General features: G+C 38.3%; 1 protein-coding gene across 1 annotated transcript in view; it reads right to left on the bottom strand.

The window, feature by feature from the left end:
• The window catches only part of DNAH7 (dynein axonemal heavy chain 7), a 306,947-nt gene that overhangs the window by 198,290 nt on the left and 91,615 nt on the right, over window positions 1–17,042 (bottom strand). The window contains 5 exon segments of the mRNA XM_032637818.1: window positions 38–165; window positions 1,136–1,408; window positions 6,686–6,865; window positions 7,520–7,703; window positions 15,503–15,622. Of these exon segments, the coding sequence (XP_032493709.1) occupies window positions 38–165; window positions 1,136–1,408; window positions 6,686–6,865; window positions 7,520–7,703; window positions 15,503–15,622 (885 nt within the window).

The following is a 17,042-nucleotide window of genomic DNA, read 5'->3' as shown; positions in this document are numbered from 1 at the left end:
CACCCGCCAAAATAAAAATATAATATTAAATAAATACCTTGTATTTACTTCCTGATGGTCTCTGAACATTTTAGCTATAAGTTTTCCACAAATAATATCTGCTCGCTTCACCAAAGCTCTGATTAATTCCTCACAGCGCATTTCAAACATTCCTAAACGAATAGTCTGCAATGTTAGGTATTAAAAGTTTAATAAACATGAAATGACATAAATGATTCCCACAATTTTGCTTTTTTCCATAATATTGATTTGTGTGTGTATGATCTAATACAACTGAGTTTTTTATTTTAATATGATGCAGGCAGGGTTTTGCAAATACTCTTTTATATTTTACCACTATCTTCTGCGTGAATCTCCTTGAACAGTGTATCTTGGAAGCCAGTTCTATTTCAGGACAATAATTGATACAAAAACTTTGGAGAATTGAGTTATTGCTACATAGATAGTGGGATTTAAATGTTATACTTTCTCTGTACAAAAAAGTAATGCATGGTCATGGTGGTAATTTGGGAAAATATAAAAAAGGACAAATGAAGAAAATGTTTAATTACCAGTCTCCTACTAAACAGAAGTAACCACATTTTGGTATAATTACCATATTTTCCAAAGGATTTGTACACACCAAAGCAAAAAAAACAAATAGTTCTTGATATTTTTGAGGGGCCAAGTTAAAATAAATTACTTAAAAGTCAGGCTTAGGGCTTCCCTGGTGGCGCAGTGGTTGAGAGTCCGCCTGCCAATGCAGGGAATGTGGGTTCGTGCCCCGGTCCGGGAAGATCCCACATGCCGCGGAGCGGCTAGGCCCGTGAGCCATGGCCGCTAAGCCTGCGCGTCCGGAGCCTGTGCTCCGCAACGGGACAGGCCACAACAGCGAGAGGCCCGTGTACCACAAAAAAAAAAAGTCAGCCTTATAGGGTACACCTTCAGCTCTATGAACATAAGAACTATGTGTTTTGTCTCCCTCTGCATAGCCAGGGCTTACCACAATGCCTGGCACATAAAAAGGCCCAACAAACAGTTTTCTGTTAATGAAAATGGTCTAATTCTTTCACTGTATGGTCTAGAAATACATCCTAATAAAACTGGGAAAAGATCACTAGGTACAAAGAACAGTTGTACAAAATGGGTCATTTACCTTTCTAGATGTGTACTGTATATCCTCTATGAGTTTTTGGTACCTGTGAATTTCTTGTATTATTTTCTCATAATTATGATTTTCTGCAAGGAAAGCATCAGCATCTTGCTCAGCTTTTTTGGTAATTAAAAAATCATACTTGTCATAGAGTCTGAGGTGCTCATTCAGTGCCATGCTCTCACATACAACCACCTCCTTAATCTTTTCTTTGTGAGCTTCAACAACTTCCTTCAGAATTATCGGCTTCAAAGTTGTTGGTTGAGACTTACTAGCCTAAACAAAGGAATAAAAACAATATGAGTTATTTAAAATACTTTAAATTAAGGTAACCATATCATTCGGCTTTGTAAAAATGCCCATCTTACCATATTGTCTTTTTTAATTTATTCACAAGTTCCCTTGGATTTTCTAATCTATATCTGTAGAGAGTCTAATTTTAAATCTCTAGGTTTCATGTTTTGTTTTTCTTAGAGGCTACCTAGGAGTGTTTTGTTTTTCTGTATGGAGGAAAGAGCAGTCAATTGAGAACATACACAAAATAAGAGTTGGAATATCAAAACAGCAAAATCCATGTTTTATTTGTACAGTTGTATATGCCAGCTTAAAAGGTAGCACTTGCATCACACATTATTTAAAAAAAATAAGTCAGCTCAGTGTCATATGATCACAGTCTTTGATCACAGTCACAGCCCTTCTTCACCTTGAGGAGTAATGTATGTAGAACAAAGAAGCATTGCTTACTCATTCGCTGACCTCTGAGCTTTCAGAGGTCAGTGTGAACAGCAACCAGAACAGACTAAAATCCCTAGTTGCAAAATTTGCATTCTGCTACCACCATTAGAATAATGTGGGCAAGAATGTATCAGACAACAATTTTAAATAAGCAAACAAACCTCAACAACTTGTCTCCTTCTCTTTTTGAATAAGAGGACAAGTAAATGTGCATATATGGTTTATTATCTTGAACCAAGTTACACTTAAAAAATATATATGGGGCTTCCCCGGTGGAGCAGTGGTTGAGGGTCCACCTGTCGATGCAGGGGACACGGGTTCATGCTCCGGTCCGGCAAGATCCCACATGTTGTGGAGTGGCTGGGCCCGTGAGCCATGGCCGCTGAGCCTGTGCGTCCGGAGCCTGTGCTCGGCAACGGGAGAGGCCACAACAGTGAGAGGTCCGCGTACCTCAAAAAAAAAAAAAAAATATATATATATATATATATAGTCTCTACCTGTTGTCCAGAAAAAGGGATTTTTAACTGTAACAAACAAAAATCATTGCCAGTAGTGAATATTCTACAGCTTTCAAATTGAGAATATGAAAGGATTCCTTAGAGAACTGGATAATTTGTTCAGGTATCCAGGATGCATTTGTCCGCTGTGCCCCCTAGTGGACATTTCAGGAAATCACACTTTTTCAGAACTAGATACTTCATGACTACATTAGTGAATCCCACCATCATCACCACTACCTCACCCCCAGGGCACAGCAGATGTTTGGTGTCATCTTTTTTGAAAAAGAACTTTAGGATAAAGCAATATGTATTACGTACTGCAATGTGAAATTGTTGGATCTAATGTGAAGCTCATTAATATTTAAGTACCCTCTGTATCACTTGTTTCCAAACTTGAGGGACTGCCAGAATCATCTAGGGATATTTTACCAGTACACCTACTTCTGAGTACAGACTGTCATTGTAAATCTACATCTCTAGATGCAGGGAATGGGGGTGGCAGGGACCCCTGGATGTTTTTGGGGGTTTTTTTTTGCGGTACATGGGCCTCTCACTGCCGTGGCCTCTTCCGTTGCGGAGCACAAGCTCCGGACGCGCAGGCTCAGCGGCCATGGCTCACGGGGCCCAGCCGCTCCGCGGCACATGGGATCCTCCCGGACTGGGGCATGAACCTGTGTCCCCTGCATCGGCAGTTGGACCCTCAACCACTGCACCACCAGGGAAGCCCTGGATTTGTATTTTTAAAAGTCACCACATGACTCTGGTACATAGGGTTTTAGAATCATTACCCCACGTATAATGCCCCAGGTAAGACCTATCTCTCAAAATTTGAAACCAGAAAAAATACCTGAGCAGTCTAAAACTTGTTATATTTTCCTCTTTACTGTAGAAACCAGGAAGCTTAGAGCCATATTTTATAAGCATAAAATCATAGCAACTGTCTTCATTCAGATGATTATAATACTTTTTTCCACTTCAAACTTTATCTAGTAACTCTTATTAACCTGTTATATCTGTTTCATAAGCTACATCTAGTCATTCTTGAGGAAGGCAGGGTATGAGCAGAATACAAAAGGATGCAATAGGTGAACTGGAATTAAACAAAAAAACAAAGTAAACAGTAAGTTTCTTGAGAGACTTCTATTTATGGTAATATGAGGAATAGATACCCTCTTTGAAAACAACGACCTAGTTCAAAACACATAAATATGCTGGGGAAAATGCCAAATATAACTTTTATAGTGCATGGTTAAGGCAGTAAAATAATAAGGAAAGGCTAAGGGGCCAAACATGAGATAATACATGAATCGGGAGGTAACTATATGCGGATGTGAGCAGCTGCCCTGGGGACTCTGCTGATCCCTGGTGGCCTAAGCTTTGCTTTAATGAGTCTCCAGCAGGATGGGCACATATGTGGGGCTGGGTGGCATGGGTGAGAGAATGGTTGTCAGGAAACAAAGCCTGAAGCCTGAGTAAGGTGGGAAGTCAACTGATACCCCTACATAAAGCCAGGAACAATGAAAACAATGAAAAGCGACACAACTTCACAATGAGGGTTCTAAGGACACAAAACTTCAGAATGCTGAAAGCTGACAGAACCTTTAAATGAGGGGGTAAGAAAGGAAAATGTCTTGTTTTGGCCTTGTTTTTCAGTGGAGAAGAGAAAGGATGGTCGTCTTAAGAATTTGGAACCACAAGCCTGTTCTCTTACACATTTGGGTAAACACTCACTGCCAGTGTCGTCCACAAAATCCTCAGGCAAGAATTTTGTTTAAAAGGGTCCTGGGGGCATCCCTGGCGGTGCAGTGGTTAAGAATCCGCCTGCCAATACAGGGGACACGGGTTCGAGCCCTGGTCCGGGAAGATCCCACATGATGTGGAGCAACTAAGCCCGTGAGCCACAACTACTGAGCCTGCACTCTAGAGCCCACGAGCCACAACTACTGAGCATGCGAGCCACAACTACTGAAGCCCGCGTGCCTAGAGCCCGTGCTCCGCAACAAGAGAAGCCACTGCAATGAGAAGCTCGCTCACCGCAAGGAAGAGGAGCCCCTGCTCACTGCAACTAAAGAAAGCCCACGCGCAGCAACAAAGACCCAACGCAGCCAAATAAATAAATAAAAATAAAGTTCCCTTAAAAAAAAAATCATTAAAAAAAATAGCGTCCTGGGTTTGCAGGGGCCTCCAGAGCACATGTCAAGAGAATATGCAAAATCCAGAGGAACCAACCCAAATCAAGGCCTCAAAGACTTCCCTGCATAAAGTTCTTGTGTGTAGAAGCCCATAATAATAAATAAAAAACAGGGCCTTCCCTGGTGGCGCAGTGTTTGGCCGCGGCAGTGAGAGGCCCGCGTACCACACAAAAAAAAAAACACCCACAGAAATAAACGACCAGGAGCAGGAGTCAGATCAGCAAACAGAGAAGAGTAATGAATACATGACTAAGTACAAGAGACTATCAAAAGTGACCAGGTCGGGCTTCCCTGGTGGTGCAGTGGTTGAGAGTCTGCCTGCCGATGCAGGGGACACGGGTTCGTGCCCTGGTCCAGGAAGATCCCACATGCCGTGGAGCAGCTGGGCCCGTGAGCCATGGTCGCTGAGCCTGTGCGTCCAGAGCCTGTGCTCTGCCACAGGAGAGGCCACAACAGTGAGAGGCCCGCGTACCACACACACAAAAAAAAGACCAAGCCTAGTTGAAAAAAAGAAAAGTTAATGGATTCCGAGAAAATAAAAATAAAATGATAAAAAAACTAGAAGCTCTATGAAGAAGACAATATTCTTAACATGAATAATATCACAATCACAGTGTTAAGTAAAATAAAACAAGTCATGGTCTATTTATAAGATGACTCCAGCTATACAAAGACATAGAAAAACTAAAGAGAAATTGTTTACAGATATACAGACATGTAGTAAGTTTATGTTTAAGAATTCAGAGTAATAACTACAAAATGCCCAATGGTCACTGCAGCACTGTTTACAATAGCCAGAACATGGAAGCAACCTAAATGTCCACTGATAGAGGAATGGATAACGAAGATGTGGTATATATATACAATGGAATATTACTCAGCCATAAAAAAGAACAAAATAATGCCATTTGCAGCTACATGGATGGACCTAGAGATTGTCATACTGAGCAAAGTCAGACAGAGGAAGACAGGTGTCATATGATATCGCTTATGTGTGGTATCTAAAAAAATGGTACAAATGAACCAATCTACAAAATAGAAATAGAGTCACAGATGCAGAAAACAAACTTATGGTCACGAAGGGGGAAGGGAAGGGCAATAAACTGGGAGATTGGGATTGACATATACACACTACTATACATAAAATGGATAACTAATAAGAAACTACTGTATAGCACAGGGAACTCCACTCAATACTCTGTAATGACCTATATGGGAATAGAATCTAAAAATGACTGGATATATGTATATGTATAACTGATTCACTTTGCTGTACAGCGGAAATTAACACAACATTGTAAATCAACTATACTCCAATAAAAATTAATTAAAAACATAACTACAAAGTACAAGATAGTGATTCCTTTGCTAGAAGGTAGAAGGATAGGGATATGAACAGGGAAGAACAATTGGGAGGTAGAGCTTAAAGGTAATAGTCATTGTTTAAGTTAGATGGAAGGTATGAAGGTGTTTACTCTATTACTGTTTAAAACTTTAAACACTGGCCTCCTGTACTCTTTTGTATGTATGAAATATTCGTACACTATTTAAAAAATGAAAAAGGAAGAAGAAAGCTACTGTTTGGACTTAGAAAACTTGAAAAGCCTTTAAGTTAAGGAATTTTCAGACATGCTCATTTCATATACTAGACTGCAATAGCTACTGTTGAAATATCGTAGTTCAGCAGAACTTTGCTAAATATTTGGCCAGAGAGAAAAGGGAAGTAGGATCTATGATTTGGAAGTAAGGAGACATGACTATTCCTGGAAGAAGGTGTATCAGGAAGGTAGCTAATTGGAGGAGAATTTTACAGAGCTGGAAAAGTGTAACAGCAGTCAACAGCATGGTGTGAATGCTACAGCAAATGCTCATTGATGGCTTCAAACCAGATCACAACTTTAATTCTTCCCCCTCAGAAAGTTTTCAGCTGAGTTCAATAGAAACCAGTATTTAAGAGAAGCTAATGGGAAAATAGTATGTTTTTAAAGCAAAACTGCCTTATAAGCCAATGTTACTAGGCCATTGGTATTCTGTAAAGCAGAGGATACCTGTCTATACTAAAAGAAGTTATTTGAAGCAAATACCATCATCCAAATTGAAGCAATCAGAATATCCTTATTACTTACCGACTTGGAATACAATTTTGCCTCAACTCTTGGCACGAAACTGACAGCCTTAATCATGACATCATAAACATTTAGAAGGATGTCTATATAGTCATTGAAATCAGGTTCAAACTTAATGGTGTCGTTATCAAGAATCAGCCTTATGACAAAACCTGGATGTTCAAAAGCTCTAACAGAATCCTGCAACAAAGAAGTTATATATATATAATAAAGTATACATATATATATGCATATGAATTGTGATAGAGTAAGGAGTGCACTGGTCCCAATTAGGATACATGAGAACTCACCCTTCTTCTTATGTCCTAGACAGTTAAGCCAAAGAGGAACTGTACCGAAATGGGCAAGAGCCATTCCCAGCGAGCCATTCCCAGCGAGACTCAGTTGGTATCCACTGAGCCTACAGATCAACTATAGGGTCAAGATTCCAGAAAAAGGAAGATGTGCACAGCAGTGGGGCTCTAGAATCATCAAAGAAGGAGCCCAAGAGGAGAACATTCAAATTCCCAGACTCCACTCACCCTTTAACAGGACCTTCTTCCAGAAAGAAAAGAGTTCTTTGGAGAAATCTTCCCCAGCCCTCATGACCCAAATTTCCCAATTATGGGAATTTTTACTTATTTCCACTAACCTCACCAATGTGATGATAATAATATATCCTACATATGCAGGTTGACATTAAGTCTTTTTTTAAAAAACACGTAAGTGTAATAGGTCTAAAGGTATACTTTCTGCTCTTCCACTGGTAAAGGTTATTTTATAATTATCCACTCTGAAAGAATTGAAAAGAAATACATTGGTAAATGAATACTGGTGTAACTGAACCTTACTTACGGGGGGTTGTGCAATCAAGTCCGTGAAATCTTGCATGGAAACCAAAGTGAGGTCCTGCAGCTGGAAAGTCATAAGTGTAGCAGCACAGTTGAAAAAAGATTCCAACTTGGCACTGCTGTCACCAGTTGGCAATAGCTTTTTTTTACTACCTTGGTAATAAATATTCTGCACTTCTGGAAACCACCTTCAAAGAACAAAAGACTTTTAAAAGTTACTATTTTCAATGAACTACTCCTCTTACATTAAGCATTAACAGTAACTTCTGAACATCTAAAGGTCTTTATAGGGAGGTATATTGCCAAGTCACATTATCCACTCTGAAGTATAAGCGCTAACATGTTTCACTCCTCCTGGGAAAAGAAATTTTAATCATAGCCCATGGAAAATGGCTCAACGACATGACGCTGTGATAAAACGTTAAATCAAACTCCTGGAACCATTATTCCTGCACTTTTTGAATAATATGACAATTAACTTTATTGGATATTACAAGATACTCCTCCCCAGTCTCTGAAATCGCTCTTCAGGGAATGGATTTGTCAGTTTAAAGCTAAAATGTGAATAACATTAAATCAAGGGAGGGCTTGTTTGACTCAGCCCACCTAGTAATTTATGCTGTTCTATTTCACAATGATAGTTGAAAACAAGGCACAAAACAACAAAATCAAGTATATTTTTTTTTATCCTCCTTAATGAGAAATCCTGAAAGAGTGACCGATTTAAAACAAGTTCCAAATGTATATGTATCCTTGTAATAAAAGGAAAACAGTGAAATTCATATACAGATACATTATGATGATAACAAGTGAAGTTTACAAAACCACTGTCCAACACTAAAATTAAGGAATATTTGTACCTCTTTCATAAGAGATAATACATTTTTTAAAACAAGGAGTCAATATAAGTTCAGGAGTTGCCTGAATGCTCCAAGAGAGATCAAGGTTTTAAATGTATGTATTCATCACTTTAACAAATACATGTTTAGTGCCTACTGTGTGCTAGGGACAGTGTCATGGGAGATATGAAAAGATATGACATGATCCCCTCTCTCTCATAATAATGAAGGCAATGTGTCATGGCAGAAAAACAGCTTTGAAATCAAAGAATAGAGACATAATTTTCTATTTAAGTAATAGAGAAGGGTTCTATAGTGAAGATGGCAAATTTCACTGAAGAATAGATAAAAATGAAATGAGGAAGACCTGACAAAAGGACCTGAAGTAGAATATACTAAGAAAAATAGGTGGGAGAGGTAGGGCTAATATATCTGATCATTTCACTGTCTATAACGGAGCTAATACACTGGAAAGTAGGAAAAAATAAGTGGAGGGAAGTCTGTGAGGACTTTTGCAGAACTTGGGAGCTAAACACAAGAACCTGGGACAGGCTCACGCTCTGTGAATACACAGCAGATCCTCCTGCAGTGGGGCATCACTGTTAAAGCAATAGGTAAAAGGACAAAGGAGGCCAAGTACCAAATACTAAGTAGAGAAGGGCAATGCCAGATTAATGAAGTAGAGAAGTAGAGAAGGGCAATGCCAGATTAATGAAGGGGATTGAGAAATCTCCAATAGTCTAGGCAAGAGATGGAGTAAGTCCAGGGCTGTAAGTAGAGAAGGGCAACGCCAGATTAATGAAGGGGACTGAGAAATCTCCAATAGTCCAGGCAAGAGATGGAGTAAGTCCAGGGCTGTAAGACTGGAAAAAGGACAAAGAACAGAAAATACACTGAAAAAAATTATTCAATCATTGTCTCAAAAATACTTACAGGGTTTCCTATTATGTACAAAACATTTGAGGTACTAAATATTACTCAGTCCTCAAAGTACTTATAGGTGAGTGGAGGGGAAAATGCACACACATAAATATATATTATAAAAGGAAAAAGTAATAAGAGTACACAGTGTCAGAGGCATTCAGAAAGAATAGATCACTTTTGATGAGGTAACAGTAAAGATTTCATGGAAGAAGGGTCATTTGGTCTGGACACTGAAAGACACAGGGGGGCTTCTCCGGGAATGAGCTGCATTATGTGCTGTAAACAGCGTGAGGCATAATTTTTTTTATTGAGGTATAACTGATATAACATTATATCAGTTTCAGGTGTACAGTATGACGACTGAATATTTGTATGTATCGCAAAATGATCACAATAAGCCTAGTTAACACTGGTCACCATAATTAAAGTTTTGTTCTTCTTGGGATGAGAACGTTTAAGATCTACTCTCCTAGAAACTTTTAAATACACAACACAGTATTGTTAACTGTAGTCACCATGCTGTGTACTACATCTCCATGGGTTATTTATAACTGTAAATTTGTACCTTATAACCCTCTTCAACCATTTCATCCACCCTTACTCCCTTCCTTTAGCAACCACCAATCTGCCCTCTGCATCTATGAGCCTGGTTTTTGTTGTTGTTGTTTTAGGTTTCGCATACAAGTGAGACCATATGGTATTTGTCTTTCTCTGCCTGACATATTTCACTTAGCATAATATCTCCACAGCCCATCCATGCTGTTGCAACATCTTCTTTATCCATTCATCAATCGATGAACATTTAGGTTGCTTCCATGTCTTGGCTATTGTAAATAATGCTCCAATGAACATGGAGGTGCACATATCTTTTCAAATTAGTGTTTTCCTTTTCTTCAAGTAAACACCCAGAAGTGGACTTGCTGGACCATACGGTAGTTCTATTTTTAAAGTTTTTAGGAACTTCCATACTGTTTTCCAGAGTGGCTGCACCAATTTACATTTTCAACAACAGTGCACTAGAGTTCACTTTTCCCCACCTCCTCACCAACACTTGTTACTTCTTGTCTTTTTGATAATAGTCATTCTAACAAGTGTGAAGTGATATCTCACCGTGGTTTTGATTTGCATTCCCCTGATAATTAGTGATGTTGGACATCTTTTCATGTACCTGTTATTTATCTGTATGTCTTCTTTGGAAAAATGTCTATTCAGATCTTCTGACCATTTTTAATCTAATTGTTTTTTGCTATCACATTGTATGAGTTCTTTATATACTTTGGATATTAACTACTCATTAGATGTATATTAGTCGCAAACATTTTCTCCCATTCAGTAGCCTGCCTTTACATTTTGCTGATGGTTGCTTTGCTGTGTAAAGTTTTTATAAATATGTGTATAAAACATAAAATTTTGCTAATAGTATCCAAGAGGTTCTTATTCTGTTTTAATCCCCTTAACCTCTGATTAAATCTGATACAATTATGTCTGCAAAGATGACAATGCTAAGAGTCACAGAGTTTAAGTGGGGAGCAACTGAGCAACTTTCAAATTTTCCTAGAATTCCCATCTCACAGATGGAAACAAACAAGGAGTAACTATTTTAAAAACCAACAATTGGTGAAAAAGGAGAACAGAGAGTCTACAGATTTACCAATTGGATAGATATTTAACAATGGTAAGGTATGGTTATAGGCTAATCTTAGAAGCCATGCCGTTTTTAATTTAACGTGACTATTTCTACAGGCATGGCCCAACGTGAAAGTTTTTTCAGAACTGAGAATAGAGAAGATAGGTTAGGTCCAGGTTGCAGAAGACCTTAAAAGGCAGGTTAAGAATTGTGGATTTATTTTGTCAACAAACGGAAGGCACTGATCTAAGGGATGTTTAAGATTCACCTGGCAGTGGTTTGTAGGCTATATGGGAGGATAAAAGGGCCTGCCAAGGGTAGTAGCAGTGGGAATTGACAGAAAGGAGTACACATGGAAGATGCTTCTGAGAGAGGATCAAGAATACTTGGTGTCCATAAAAGAAGTCTCAGTAAATATAAAATGATGAAAATCATACAAAATTAGAAAATCAGTAACAGAAGGACACTATGGAAATTCACAAATATGCAGAAATTAAACAACATAGTCCTGAACAGGCAATGAGTTAAAAAAAAAAGGGAAATTAGAAAATAATTTGAGATGAATGAAAATGAAAACCCCATATATCAAAATTCATGGGATACAGAAGAATAGTGGTCAGACTTTAGACCTGTAAACACATTAAAATATATTTAAAAGATCTTAATCCAATAGTCTAAACTTTACTAGAAGTCAGAAAAAGAGAGAATACTAAATTCAAAACAAGGAGAAGGAAGAAACAGAGATCTGAGTGGAAACAAACAAAATAAAGAATAGAAAAATAGAGAAAATCAGCAAAGCCAAAAGCTGGTTCTTTGATAAGATCAGCAAAATTGACAAACCTATAGCTAGACTGACCAAGAAAAAGAGTGAAGTCTCAAATTGTTAAAATTAGAAATGAAAAAAAGGAGACATTAATATTGATCTTATAGAAATAAAGGGAACATAATAAACAACTCTATGCCAACAAATTAGATAACCTAGCGAATTCCTAGGAAGACACAACCTACCAAAACTGACTCAAGAAGAAACAGAAAACATGAATAGACTTACTACAAGTAAATACATTAATGATCAAAAAAATTCTAAGAAAATTAAAAGGCCAGGATCCAGGAATAGCTGGCTTCACTGGTGAGTTCTACATCAAATGTTTAAAAAAGAATTAACACCAATCCTTCACAAAGCCTTTCAAAAAGAAAAAGAGAAAGGAATACTTCCTAACTAATTCCATGAGGACAGTATTATCATAATACCAAAACAAGACAAAAATATCACAAGAAGAAGAAAACTATAGATCAATACCCTTGATAAATATAGACACAAAAATCCTCAACAAAATACAAACTGAATTTAGCAGCATATAAAAAGGATTATACTCCATGACCAAGTGGAATGCAAGATTGCCTCAATATATTAAACCAATGGCAATATACCATATTAGCAGAGTAACAGAAAAAACTATCATCTCAATAGACGCAGGAAAAGCATTTGGCAACTCTACATTATTTCATATTAAAAACAATTAAGAAACTAAAAAGTAAAGGGAAATTCCTCAACCTGATAAAGGGCACCAACACAGAATATATAGTCAGCCCTCTGTATCCATGGGTTCCACATCCGTGGACTCAACCAACTACAGACTGAAAATATCAGGAAAAAATTCCAGAAAGTTCCAGAAAGCAAAACTTGAATTCTCCATGTGCCAGAAACTATTTACATAGCATTTATACTGTATTTACAACTACTTACATAGCAGTTATATTGTATTAAGTATTGTAAGTAATCTGAGATAATTTGGAGGATATGTGTAGGTTATATGCAAATACTATGCCATATTATATAAGGGACTTGAGCATCCGTGGATTTTGGTATCTGCTGCGGAGGAGGGGGTGTTTCTTGGAATCAATCCCCCATGGATACTAAGGGATGACTGTATAAAGAACTCTTACAACTCAAAAATAAAAAGACATAACTGAATACAAAATGAGCAATGATTTGGATATTTATCCAAAAAGATAAATAAATGGACAATAGACAAGGATGTAGAGAAATTGAATGGTAGGAATACATTGTTGTTAGGGATGTAAAATCTTACAAACCCTTTGGAAAACATCATGGCAGTTCCTCAAAAAGTTAAATATAGTTATCATATAACCCAGCAATTCCACTCCTAGGTATACAACGAAGAGAACTGAAAACAAATGTTTACGCAAAACAAATGCTCATGGAAGCATTATCCATAATAGCCAAAAAGTAGAAACAACCCACACTGATGGATAAGCAAAATGTGGTATTAATATATTCTGCAATGGATTATTATTTGGCCATGAGAAGAAATAAAGTATTGGTACATGCTATAACATGGATGAACCTTGAAAACATCATGCTTAGTGTACGAAGTCAGACATAAATATGGTATCATTCCACTTAGATGAACTGTTCAGAGTAGGGAAATCTACAGGGACAGGAAGTACATTAGTGGTTGTTAAGGGCTTGTTAGGGTGGAATGGGAGTGACTGCTAACAGATACAGGGTTTCATTTGAGGGTGATGGAATTAGTGATGATCATTGCATAATCTTGTGAATATATTATAAACCACTGAATTATACACATTAAAGTGGTGAATTTTATGATAAGCGAAATATATCTCAACAAGAAAACAACAGTTAGCAATACACTGAATATGGCTGGGGGCAGGCTGGGGATGGTGAGAATGTACATGATGAGCAAAGAGACAGAACAAGTCGAAAAGTTTTCAACTTGGCCTGGGAATGGTCCAGAGGAGGAAGAATGGCAGGCTTGGAAGAAAGAATGAGTACTGCTATGGAAATGCTGAGAATCAGGTGCTGACATGGCATTCAATTGGAGATATACAGTAGAAAATTTATAATAAGGGCACAGAGCTCAGAAAACATAACATCTTGAGACAGCTAAGACAGACGAAATCATGAAACTGTCGAGAATATAGAGAAGAAAAACAAAAGCAAACACCTGAAGAGCCCCTACTCTTAGAAAAGATAGTGAGATTAAGTAGAGCCAGAAAAGGAGATCAAAAAGAAATGGGCACAGGGACACAGAACAGAGACTTACAGAAGGCGGTGGTGATTAAACCACAGCAATTGCTGAGTAGAAGTGGAGGATAAGGACTAAGAGAAGACGTTTGGGTTTGGCATAGATGTCATAATTAATCATTTACTAATTGTTTCTCCACTTCGGTGAGCTGATGTTCTGCCTTTTAGCCATGATAAACACATTCTGGCTCACTATGTAAAGCATGGTCAGAGGGCTCTTCCCTTAGAATCAATCAGGAGGCATCAAGAGATACAGTTAATCAGGGCTTCCCTGGTGGCGCAGTGGTTGAGAGTCCACCTGCCAACGCAGGGGACACGGGTTTGTGCCCCGGTCCGGGAAGATCCCACATGCTGCGGAGTGGCTGGGACCGTGAGCCATGGCCGCTGAGCCTGCGTGTCCGGAGCCTGTGCTCCACAACGGGAGAGGCCACAGCAGTGAGAGGCCCGTGTACCGCAAAAAAAAAAAAAAAAAAAAAAAGAGAGATACAGTTAATCCATCTTCATCTCTCAGCAAAATCATTCAATAAATGTTTATCCTCTACTCTGTACTTTGACACACCCAGTCTACTAAAATTTGCAGTGGGAATGTATTCCTGGGGTAGAACCCTGAAGTTATAGATCAAGATAATTTACTCTTATTCTGTCCTTACGGGGTCATATTCTCCTCTGCAATTAATTATGCACTTTCATTCTGCACCTCTCCTCTATTTTTTTTTTTCTGTGAACTAATACTACATAGAAGTCTAAAGTTCTTTCAAGTAATGTCAGACAAAGAATTTGATTCTAACGTATTAGAGAAGAAAAAATATAAAGGGAAGATCCAGTCTTAAACTGTCAAGATACACTTCTAAGTACCTCCTGGAAATCATGAAGCCGTGCTGGAGTTTTATGTCCTCTGTTATCTTAAATTTGATCTAATATTAATATCCCATTTATAATAACTTAATGGCCCATGACAAAGACAATTTTACTGTATTGTTTCAGAACGTATTATCTGGCACCAGTATCGATAATTATCACATGTGGCTATCCCAATTTGAAGGGCCAATCCAAGATGATGTTTAATTAAGTCTAACTTCCCAATACAACTATAAACTCCTTTAAAGAATATATTTTCCCCACCTAAGCATTCTTTAAACTCTTCTGCATCCTCCATCCAAAACCAAAAGGTAACAGGCGCATTACCTTGTATGTATTAACAGTAGATTCAAATAAATCTCTGGTGAACGATTAGTTGATGATCATTCCCCCACATTATCCACCCCTACTCTCAGAGCAGAGGGTAGAAACCAGACATTGAGAAAAAGTATCAATTATAATCATTTTAGTTTCTGTACAATCTATGCTGTGTAGAACATCTGGATAGACATCACAGAGCAAGGCAGTTAAAGATATCATACTTAACTCTCAAACGGAAATGATTACAAACTTTTTAAAATGAGATTTTCTAAAAGCAGTTAAATTGCAGTAGCCCACCAATCACATTTTTAAATTTATGTTTTCATACATGAAACTTCAAAACTTTACATTTTAAGTAGAGTCTCTTTGGCAGATTCCATGTGTTTCATGACAATACTCTGAAAAGTCGACAGCTCTAATGCATCCTGGCAATTGTGAAATTCTTCTACATCAACTAAACGTAATTTTCTGCAAGAGATGAAAATGAACAGTGATTTAAGTATGAGGGGGTTTTTTTTGTTTGTTTGTTTTTGCGGTACGTGGGCCTCTCACTGTTGTGGCCTCTCCCGTTATGGAGCACAGGCTCCGGACGCGCAGGCTCAGCGGCCATGGCTCATGGGCCCAGACGCTCCGCGGCACGCGGGATCCTCCCGGACCGGGGCACGAACCCGTGTCCCCTGAATCGGCAGGCGGACCCTCAACCACTGCACCACCAGGGAGGCCCGACAGTTTTTTGTTTTTTTTAATGTAACATTTTGCTAATTGATCCCTTCTCAAAAAATGATATTCCTAGGTTTTATCACTAAAATTTGTGTTCCATAAAAATATTCAAGAACATATTTTAATTTTAAAAATAATTAATATAATTAAATTCAGCAGGAACACAATCTGATATTATGAAACTGTGCTGTGCAGTAGAAGAAGGATGTAATAACTGAAATTTGATGGTTAGGTTAGACTGATTTTTGCTTTCAAACTGGAATAATTAAAACAGGAAAAGAGGCAGGGCTCAAAACTTACAGGGTCCAGTACTCCTAATATAAAAATTCCACCCTTTCTGAAAAGAGAGCAACCCTGGATATTGGAAAGCCATGAAGTGAGGGAGTTCTCACACCTAATTAAGACCCAGTGTATAAAAACCTTTTGAACCTGTCTGGTTTTGATTTTTTCAGAAAACACAGTGCTTACTCCAGCCAAGAGTTTTCACTTCTGACGACAACACTATGATCTTTGTTATATACACGCTTTAGTCAGTTAAGAAGTTTCTCTGGCAGATTAAAGTGAAAGAACAATGCTACCTATTAGTACCATTGTGTTAGTCACCTCAATTTAACTACAGATTTCTTCCCTATTAGAGAAATTGCTATTTAATTTCCACATGATTAAATGATTTCTATGTTATCTGAGATAGGAAACACTATTAAAAAGATCACTTTTAATTTTTACTTAAAAACCAGTGTAAAATACTGGTTAGTAGACAAAACATGTTTCACATCTATTTATATTCCTTTCACAAGCAAAAGTCCATCTCTCAGGTTACCATGAGGTTAGTACGTGACATCAGTGATACATTAGGCACAAAGTAGGTATAACCGTTGCTGGAGAATCTTTGGTAATGTGTTATTCTGGGCAACTGAGCAGTATACAGCAATGTTTTAAATAAAATACTTTTAAAATGTAGCATGACAGGGCTTCCCTGGTGGTGCAGTGGTTGAGAGTCCGCCTGCCGATTCAGGGGACACGGGTTCGCGCCCCGGTCCAGGAAGATCCCACGTGCCGCAGAGCGGCTGGGCCCGTGAGCCATGGCCGCTGAGCCTGCGTGTCTGGAGCCTGTGCTCCGCAACAGGAGAGGCCACAACAGTGAGAGGCCCGCGTACCACAAAAAAAA

The sequence above is a fragment of the Phocoena sinus genome, chromosome 7 (genome assembly GCF_008692025.1).
Source record: "Phocoena sinus isolate mPhoSin1 chromosome 7, mPhoSin1.pri, whole genome shotgun sequence".
Lineage (NCBI taxonomy): Eukaryota > Metazoa > Chordata > Mammalia > Artiodactyla > Phocoenidae > Phocoena > Phocoena sinus.
The sequence above is the reverse complement of the archived record's forward strand: the minus strand, read 5'-3'. Positions and strand labels throughout refer to the sequence as shown.